Below are 10,783 nucleotides of genomic sequence, written 5' to 3'. Positions count from 1 at the left end.
ATAGCACAATTCCGTCGAGGTCCGTCGTTCTGGCAACCGGCAAGGTGAGGAGAAAATGGGAGGAATGTCAACGTGAGAAAGGAGAACCACAGTGGAAGACGAAAGTTTTCGGTAAGTTTCTGAAACACCCTCGATTTGGATGTCAAAACTGTTAGGTTCTTCCCAAGCCATGGATCGAGTCACCCTTCTTTCCTCTCTTCCCTCCATATTGAATCTTGACGCTGGAAGAGGATTCTTGTTTTCGGAACGTGGAATGGTGGAATTTGGAAAGGAATCATTGAGATTTGAAGGAAGCTCGACCTGGACCTCAGAGGGAGAATCCAACCTAGATCTCTAAGGGAGAATCTGACCTGTTTAATTCTAATTTTCTCAATACTTGCTTTCCTTCACCTTGACGTCCCCATAAATAGGGTTGAGGACGGAATTACAAAATAGACCCATGGGTCAATTGGTTCATGCCATATTACACCTAAACCAAACAAAACCAAACCAAATGGAATTACATTAAAAGGAAATTGACATAATTTAATTCTTATGCCTATTGATAACTCGTCATGCTATGGAGTCCATAACATCACCCCCCCCCCCCCCCCCCCCCCCCCTCCCCCCTCTTGGAGTAAGAGTTTGTCTGCAAGCTTGATATAGGGGTAGAGGGCTCTGAAAGCTGGTTAGGGCTCCCATGTAGTGTCACTGGGGTCAGCATAAGCCCATTGCACTAGTATCTCCCAATCACCCTGAATGTGACGAGCCTGTAACACTGGTGCTGGAGTAGAAAGGACATGTCCCTCATGTAGTGGGGGCAGAGGGGTGTGTAGCAAGGGAGAGTCGCCCTGGAAGGCCTTCAGTTGGGAGACGTGAAACACATTGTGAATCCTTGCCTCTGGTGGAAGCTGCAAGCGGTAGGCAACTGTGCCAATGCGGTCCATCACCTGAAAGGGACCATAATACTTCGGAGAGAGCTTGTGGCATTTGGAGGCTGTCAATGACAACTGCTTGTAATATTGGAGATGCAGCCACACATAATCTCCTGGAGAAAAGAAGACTTCTCGGTGCTTCTTGTCATAATTAAATTTCATAGTATTCTGGGCCTCCTGGAGATGAGTACGCACCTCAGTGAGCATGGTGTCTCTTTCTGCTAACGCTTGGTCCAAAGTGGCTACCTTGGAGGCACCTGGTTCATACGATAAAAGTTGAGGCGTGTCTCTGCCATAAACTACCTTGAATGGGGTAGTTTCGAGTGCGCTGTGGTAGGAGGTGTTGTAACATAATTCAGCCCAAGCGAGCCATTTAACCCACCATTTAGGCAAGTCCCCCATGAAACAACGAAGATACATCTCAATCGTCTGGTTGACGACCTCGGTCTGACCATCAGTCTGCGGATGGTAGGTGGAAGAGAATGCTAACGTTGTGCCTTGTAGCTTGAATAGTTCTTTCCAAAATGTACTGGTAAATATGGCATCTCTATCACTGGTAATGGAGGTAGGCATCCCATATAACCGGACAATATTATCCATAAAGAGCTGAGCTACGTGAGCTGCAGTGTAAGGATGTGCCAAAGGGAGGAAATGGCCATACTTTGAGAAATGATCAACCACTACAAATATAACGGATTTGTCGGACGACGAGGGAAGGCTATCTATGAAGTCCATGGAAATATCTGACCAGACTTGTGACGACAGCTGAAGTGGTTGGAGCAAACTTGCTGGACTTAATGATTCAGCTTTATTCCGTTAACAAATCTGACAAGCCGCAACATAATCGGCTATACTGTGCTTCATACCCCTCCAATAAAAATCCTAACTGATCTGAAAATTTGTTTTTTGTCGACCCTCATGTGTACTGTCATGGAACGAAGCTAGAATATTGTGAATAAGTGGTGACGTGTGGTGTAGAAAAATCCGGTTTTTGAAGAGGACAAGACGATCCTGAAACGTCCAATGTTTTTCCGATCTCCCCTATTGAATGTCATGAAATAAGGCAATAATTTCCGGATACTGTTGTGTTTCCTCCCGAATATAATCCAACAAGAGAGATCCGGGCTGACTGATGGCATGTAATTGGGGCTCAGGAATGTCCCGGAGAGATACAGCATCAGCCCCCCACATTCAAACTCCCAGATTTATACTCCACAGTAAAGTCAAACCCCATAAGTTTACTTAACCAATGCTGCTGAGGTGAGGTAGTGAGGCGCTGCTCAAGAAGATACTTGAGGCTGCAATGATCGGTGCAAATCAGAAAGGGGCACCCCTAGAGATAAGGCCTCCAATGCTATATTGCTTTAGGTAAACCGATCAGTTCCCTCTTATAAGCTGCTAACTTGTGGTGGTGTTGGCCAAGCTGGCGGCTAAAATAAGCGATCGGATGTCCTTGTTGGTGTAACACTACCCCAATACCCCCTCTGAAGCATCACATTCCACCACAAAGGACTCATCAAAGTCCGGTAGCTGCAAAATCGGTGCGGATGATAATGCCTCTTTCAACTGCTGAAAGGAATGAGCCGTTGTCTCTGACCAGGTAAAGGCATTTCTTGAGTAGGTTGTTGAGCGGTGCTGCAATCTGGCCATAGCTATGGATAAATTTCCTATAATACCCAGCGAGGCCCAAAAATCCTCTTAATGTTGTAATGGAGGTGGGAGGAGGCCAATCTGTGACGGCCTGAATCTTACTCTGGTCAACCTTCACCACTACTACTGAAATAACATCGCCCAAGTATGCCACTTCTAAGGTACCCATAGAACATTTGGACTGATTTAAAACCAAATGATGTGAGCAGAGAAGGGTAAATATCTGGTGAAGGTGTTGAAGATGCTCTTCCCAATTGTTGCTATACACCAAAATATCATCAAAAAATACCAAAACATATTTCCTCAAGAGAGGAAAATTCCTCATTCATGAGGGCCTGGAATGTGGAAAGCACATTTGATAGACCAAATGGCATCACAAGGAACTCGAAATGACCGTGGTGCGTGCGAAACGCTATTTTCTCCACATCTGATGGATGAAACGTGAATTTGATGATAGCCAGACTTCAAATCCAGCTTGGTAAAGATAGTAGCACCGTGTAACTCATCTAGCAACTCGTCCACCACTGGGATGGGAAATTTGTCTTTAATGGTGTGAGCGTTGAGTTGTCGATAATCCACACAAAACCTCCACGACTTATCATGCTTGCAGGCCAGTAGTACCGGGGGGGGGGGAGGGGGGGAACGGACCTACTGGGCTGAATAATTCCCTGGGCAAGCATATTTTGGTACTGCCTTTCAATTTCATCCTTTTGTAAGTGAGGGTAACGATAAGGCCGCACCACTACAGGTTCAGTGCCCGTTTTTAATCGGATGCGGTGATCACAGTGCCGAATAGGTGGAAGAGTAGTAGGTTCATGAAATATATCCTCAAGGTCTGTAAGTAATTGAGATAGCTTACAGTTGTTGGTGCTATGGACCTGAATAGTCTAAAGTGCGAAGGGCATTGGTGCCTGGTGGCATGCAATGTGATCTGATGGTGGTCCTCTATGAAGGTCATGGCCAGAGCCTGAAAATCCCAGAAAATAGGCCCCAATAGTTGTAGCCATTTAACTCCAAGGACCAAATCAAATCCTGACAGTGGAATCACAAGGAAATCTGCAATAAAGGAGTGTCCCTCAATATCAAAGTGGGTGGCTGGAGATATGCCCACACTGGTAATTTTAGCCCCATTGGGTACTGAGACAGAAAGGCTTGTCTGCTGCTAAATGACTAACCCAAGTTGTTCGGCCGCAGGCTGACTGATGAAATTATGCGTGTTGCCAGAGTCAACTAAAGCAAGTAATTGTAAATGATTTAACTAGGTTTTAACTTGCATGGTGTTAGAACTGCACAGGCCAGTCATGGCATGAAGTGAAATCTCTGGACCCTCTTGATCTGTCTCCTCAATCTCTTCCTCTGGTAGTATGTCCTCACAATCCTCCCACAGACACACACTGAATAATCATTTGCATATATGACCCTGGACATACTGGTCATCACAGTTAAAACAAAGGCCCTTGGCCTTCCTCTGTTCCATCTCTTGTCTATTCAGTTTTTTGAAGTAAGGAGCAGGTGGCATAGAGTTAGAATTTTCTGGTCGCAGTGTTGCACTGGCTCCAAAACATGGAGGCCCGGAATATGGTGCTGGCGCAATGGCAGTATGCCTTCCCTGCCAAGCTGGTTTTCTGACCAGTGAATCCTTCAGAAGTCGCTGCTTATGCTCAATTGACCTGGCTAAATTCATAGCGTGGTCCAAATCTGTAGGACCATGTAATTCAACTTCCAGCCGCAGAGCTTCTGTCAAACCAGCAGTAAAGATGTGAGCATACTGGGAGTGACTGACAAACTCACTAGTGCGGGCCAAACGTTCCTGGAAGGTCTTTTGGTACACCTCTAGTGATCCATTCTGTTTATAATTGTTTAATTCTCTCAATGGATTGCTACTAGTTGGAGGACCAAACCTCATCATGCATGATTGTCTAAAGGTTGCCCAATCCTGAACCAATTGGTCATTTCAGAATTAGTGGTACCATAGGAGCGCTTCATCGAGCATGTGGTATGCAGCAAAATAAACTTTCTCATCCACCGGTGTTTTTTGAAGATAAAAGAATTGGTCACACTTGGTTAACCAAATCAAGGGGTCCTTAGACCCATCTTATGTAGGAAAATCAAGTTTGAAATACCTGGGAACCGTATTTGGTCCTTGTGCGGCAGGCCCCAGAAGGGGATTGTTATGGCATATTGGTGGTGGAGGACGTGGTGGTGGCTGGTAGTGATGGTGGTCGGTGGCGGCGCTCGAAGACCACTGTCGTCTTGTCACCGAAGGAGGGCTTGAATTGCTGCATCGATGGATTTGATTGCCTCACGTAGGTCAGATGTGGTTTAACGCACTTCTTCCAGTGATTGAGCCTGAACGTCTGCCCTCTGACGATCGTCCTCAACTAATTGCCGCAAATCCCTAGGGGAGAGGAATCCCCAAGGGTGGACCTGTCTGATACCAAGATGTTAGGTTCTTCCCGAGCCATGGATCGAGTCACCCTTCTTTCCCCTCTTCCCTCCATATTGAATCTTGATGCTGGAAGAGGATTCTTGTTTCTGGAACGTGGAATGGTGGAATTCGGAATGGAATAATTGAGCTTTGAAGGAAGCTCGACCTAGACCTCAGAGGGAGAATCCAACCTAGACCTCTGAGGAAGAATCTGACCTGTTTAATTCTAATTTTCTCTATACTTGCTTTCCATCACCTTGACGTCCCCATAAATAGGGTTGAGGACGGAATTACAAAATAGACCCATGGGTCAATTGGTTCATGCCATATTACATCTAAACCAAACCAAACCAAATGGAATTCCATTAAAATGAAATTGACATAATTTAATTCCTATGCCTGTTGATAACTCGTGATGCTATGGAGTCCATAACAAAAATGATTCTTTCATGGGGGTGATGGGGCTAAAAGGGGCTGAGCAGCAGCAACGCTGCTCGAATTTTTGGCTTGGTGGTTTTCTGTTCCGTGAAGTAGAGACACAGTCCATTTTTTACGGAATTCAGGTTGTAGTGTCGGAGGGGAATTTTTTAGGAATTCTAGGAATGCTAAAAAAAATTATTGGGGTGATTGGTTTTTCTATTGATGCGAACAGTACTTGTGCGTATGTTCTTTATCAAATAGAATATGTGGTGCTTAATTTTTTGGGTTCCATAATTTCTGTTCGGGCTCTATTCGTGGAAAATTTTCAATCAGGTAAGAGTTCTGAATATGAGAAGGTAACCAATGTAGGAAAAACAGGAGATGAAAATTTTTTTTTGGTGTCGATCTTCATAGGTCTCAGCTGTTTAAGCTAGGCCCAGTTGAATCTTTGTGTGTCTGTGAAGATTCAAATCTCAAAAGAACTGATGAGAAACCTTATTCGAGGGCAGTCACTATTAGATTTAGGACAGAGGATGAAAGTAAAATTTTCCATCAAACATTTGATTATTGGAAGAAAGAAGTTACTGGTGCGAGAGTTGGGGCAAAGATGGAAAATGGATCACTTCTGGTTTCCAAGAGAAAATTTGATGATAAAATAGAGGCTGCTTCTGCTAAAATGTACTTCCATTACTATGGCCAGCTTCTACATCAACAAAATATGTTACAGGATTATGTAAGGACCGGAACCTATTATGCTGTAGTAATTGAGAACTGTTTAGATTTCCATGATCGTGTTGTTGTTGACGTTGGTGCTAGTAGTGGTATTCTTTCATTATTTGCAGCTCAGGCTGGTGCAAGGCAAGTTTATGTTGTGGAGGCATCTGAAATGGTTGAACATTCATGTAGACTAATAGTAGGAAATCCATCATTGGGACAACGAATAACAACTGTCAAAGGCAAAGTTACGGAAGTCGAGCTGCCTAAAAAAACAGATATACTTATTTCAAAGCCCATGGGCACTTTACTTGTCAATGAAAGAATGCTAGAGTCATATGTAAGTTCTAGGAGACATTCTTCTGGCCGTGAGAATGGATTTTTTTAGGTCGAACCCAAATCAGCCATTACCGACGAGGTTTTGGTAGAATACCCTTCTGATTTCCCAAAATTTGGGTCCCCGCCACCTTATTTAGGAAGTTTTGAGGCCAATTTCGGATTTGGTGTCTTAGATTCTGAATTCTAATGTGCATGGTCCCCGTTGTTCGGCTTTGGATTTCCCAGCACGGAAGTTGGTAATTTTTCTGGCCCTTTGTCTTGCTTCTAGTCCGAGACAGCGCCTGCTGTCTTTCGTTCTGTGAAATTTTCGTGCTCGGAGATTTCAGGTCCTATGAACTTCTTTTATGCGGCAGCAAGATGCCTTTCAATTGCATACCATTCCTCCGACATTTTAATGGAAGATTGACGTATCTCACATACTAGGGTGCGCATATCTTGATACATCTTACCTGTTGTTATGCGCAAATCTTGGAGTATGCCGAGTATTTCCTCTCGGGTTGAAGAATCCATCATTGTGTTCCCGCTTTAATACCAGTTGTTACGGTCCCGAATCTGACACATGGATTCGTAGGGAGGAGGAAGAGAAAGCGAAAATCAAGCCAAAGGGAAGCTTGAAAACCCTAGGTTTATTAAGGAGAACACACACCCTTGAGCTCGTTGAGGAGAACTCAAAACCCTTGTTTACGCTAAATCAATACTTGCCTTTCTCATTACTCTTACCCCTTAAATAGGGTTCACCCTTACAAGGTTTAAGATAAAATATTACAAAAATATTCCTATAAATAAAATAATCCAAAAATACCCCTATGGCCTATTAATTTTTTAACTGAAATAAAATAAATTAAACTAAAGAAAAATAATTAAAATAATAATGTTATTGCGTGCATTACATAAAAACTTATCTTTGAGAGCCAAAAGAGGTTCAAAATCGAACGTTGATCAATACCTCACTTTCCACCAAGAGAGTTGATAAGAACTTGATTAACCAACATCATAATTTCAGGATCTCAAACTTAATTCTCTGATTCCATGTTAGATTTATGATCCCATGATAGGTACTCAATCAAGAGAGTGAGAGAGAAGAGAAATAAGAGGAAGATGGAGAAGAATTATGGAGAGAGAGAGAGAGAGAGAGATATAGTTTGAGAGAAAAGAGTAAGAACGAATTTGAGAGAAAAGAGGGGAGACTTAATGTTCTACCCTTTGCCTTGAACTTCTATTTATAGTTTATAAAGGAAAGTTACAATAACTATATTGTCTTTATGGCTATACACTTTCAAAAGGAAAAGACATAACTAAACATATATCATCTTCTTTAATTACACAGTGTCATCTTTATGAGAATGACACTTATTTACACCTTTTGTCATCTCTTTGATGTGGGGAAGGTAATACCCCTTTGAGATGTCTTCCAACAAAAATATTACTAGGTTTTCTTTTTTTTCTATTTCATATGCATCCAAACAAGATAAATCATGTTCTCTTTTATTTATCTCTCATTTGTCATGAGAATCCAAAAAAGAAAAAAATTATTTTTTTTCGTTTTTCTTTTCTCGACTGAAAGAGTGGGAGAGGATCCCATTAAATAGAAGGTAACTGAAGAGACAAGACAAGGGTCATAAATACAAGTAATGGCGGTTTTTACTTAGCAGGTGGGCGTCGCATGGATCCAACAGCTGGACTTGTGTTGGGAGTAATGGCCATTTATGATGGGCCCATTAAATAATTCGTGTTGGAGTAATATTTTCTTGGAGTTGTTTCACGTAAAGATGTGAAAACGTGATAGATATTGGTTGAGACAGAAATAAATGGGAAGCCTAAGAGAGTTAGATACTGGCTAAAGATCGTTATTATCCTTCTGCTTCCTTTGGTCTTTTTTATCAACTTTGATGGAAAAGTCCTCGCCAAATGATCTTAGGTTAAGGGAAGAACAATATCAGAACACAAATTCTGTTGCCTTATAAATACGGCTCCCTCAAGAGTTGTGACATCATGGCCTGAGTGTTTCTTTTCCTTCTAACTCCGTTCCCACATCTTTTGTACTTTCCCCCCATATTTGGGATATTTGTTCTCCATAAAACCCAACTTATACCTAATATTTGTTACAAAAAATATCACCTTTAGCTCATGGAGAAAAAAAAAAGAACTATTGGGAGAAAACAAAAGGAGGCAAAGGTTATGGATTTATTCCAAACCCTCCCCCTTAAGATTTATTTATAAATGAATAATATAAATATTATAATTATGTCATTCACCCTAGTCAGAGTGAAGAAGAGACGAGAACCATAAACTAATTACATAAATGATACCCTAATTACATCATATCTTCCAACAAAAATTAATTGATCTAACAACCAAAACATCCAAGTTTTTCAAATACTTTACCTTCAAGAGTAAATACATCTATAGGTCTAAAGTTTCAAGTCAAAACTCAAAACCTCGTACAATTGAAAAATATCTCTTGAAGAAACACCCACAAAGAATAAGACAACGAAAAGACTAGAATTTAATTGTAATTGACAAATGACTAAAATCAGTCACTTTTGTAAGAGAGCATTCTAAACTCCCTTTCCCTAATTACATATGAGAAATCAGAGTTTTAGGTTATAATTTGTACTTAGGTATATATATAGGAGCATCATACACATCATTTAGAACATGCTAGAACACTTGGGGGGGGGGGGGGGGGGGGGGGGGGGGGGGGTTAGTACACAATATAAGTGCAGAGGGAAAGTGGATTACAATGAAAAGTACTTTCCCTGGGGAAAGTGAGAGGGAATGTAAAGTACTTGTTTGTGTTAGTGTACGCAATGGAAAGTGCAGTGTAAAGTACTTGTTTGTGTTAGTGTGCGCAATGGAAAGTGCAGTGTAAAGTACTTGTTTGTGTTAGTGTGCATAATGGAAAGAGTGGTGTAAAGTGCATAAAGATTATTTATTAAATAAAATATTTTGATATATCTGACTATTAGAAAATTAAATTAATATTAGTTAATAAATAAAATATATTAAATATAATAATTAAACAAATACTTACTTTTATATTATTAAAATTGTGATCTAATTTTAATTTTGTAATATCTAAATATGAAACAATTATACAAATATCGTACTACATAGCGTACTACACAAATATCGTAATAATAAAAATAAAAATAATACAAATATAACTCAATCACTTTTTTAATATAAAAAATTATATCTGTTCATACAAAAGTACAACACAAAAAATATTTAGTGGCATTAAAATATAATTTATCAAATATTTATTTTAACAATATTTTAATTATGACTATTAAATCACTAATTTAATATAGTAATTAAAAATTAAATATATTAAATAAATAAAAATAATTATCTTATAAATAAAAAATATAAATTATTATTTTTACAACGATGGTTTAATTTTTCCTAAGTTAGGAAAAATTAAATCATCGTCTTCCTCACAGCGCGTGTCGTCTTCCTCAGTAGCGGCAGACTATGAGCAAATTTCTCATCTTTGCCCAAGCAAGCAAATTTCTCATGGAATGATTGATCAGTCAGAACCTTGCTAATAGGGGACTTAAAGCATGATCAATCACAAGACAATACATTGATCAATCATACTTATACTGCATAGCCAGAGGGAATCTTGATTGATCAATCAGCCACTGGTAATGATTGATCAACTTAACTTTTCTCGACTAACGGTTACATATTAATCAATCAGTCCATTGATCAATAAGTCATTGTCTAACAAAAAATTAATTGCTATGATCGATTGATTGATCAATCAAAGTATTATTTTTTTAAATAGGCAAATAACGGGTAGCTTAAGTTGGAGAAGCTACGAATACCATGAGTAGTGAAGTGAAAGAGTATTAATTGGCAAATCCTCAAGCATAACTCTCTATCTTGCAGATTTTTCTTAAAAGTGCTTTAGAGTGAAAGATAAAATCTTACACTTCAAAAATCTCTTTTCTCTTTTAATCAATCCTTGCATTCATATAGTCAATTTTTTTTTATTATTATTTCACATCATGCTAGGAGAAGCATCTCTCCAAGGGAGTAATTTTGACCTTTATTTATTTTTATTTGTGAAAGGTTCATCTAGAACCTATTTAATCTAGTTAGAAATGCTTAACTAAAACTAGAATCTATAAGTGATCACTTAGGGAGATTGGGTTTGTACAAACCGTGTACTGATCTACACGTGGCCAAAAGAGAACTTGAATCTCTTTTGTAATTTCCAGCTATTAGAGCATACAATGAAAAATTTTCAAGTAACGGTTATTGGACGGTAACTATCACAAGGGGAACGTTGATAACAAAAATTCCATTT

General features: G+C 39.9%; 1 protein-coding gene across 1 annotated transcript; it reads left to right on the top strand.

Annotated features, from left to right (window-relative positions):
• Window positions 1-5,450: 5,450 nt before the first annotated feature.
• Window positions 5,451-6,514, top strand: LOC137946225 (probable histone-arginine methyltransferase CARM1). Its single transcript, XM_068792445.1, has 2 exons — window positions 5,451-5,745; window positions 5,877-6,514. The coding sequence occupies exons 1-2, from the start codon at window positions 5,451-5,453 to the stop codon at window positions 6,512-6,514; spliced, it is 933 nt and encodes a 310-aa protein (XP_068648546.1).
• The last annotated feature ends 4,269 nt before the right edge of the window (window positions 6,515-10,783 follow it).

The sequence above is a fragment of the Aristolochia californica genome, unplaced genomic scaffold (assembly GCF_029961685.1).
Source record: "Aristolochia californica isolate CCGP_79_NKW_82.1479 unplaced genomic scaffold, dmAriCali1.0.hap1 SCAF_1, whole genome shotgun sequence".
Classification (NCBI taxonomy): Eukaryota; Viridiplantae; Streptophyta; class Magnoliopsida; order Piperales; family Aristolochiaceae; genus Aristolochia; species Aristolochia californica.
The sequence above is the reverse complement of the archived record's forward strand: the minus strand, read 5'-3'. Positions and strand labels throughout refer to the sequence as shown.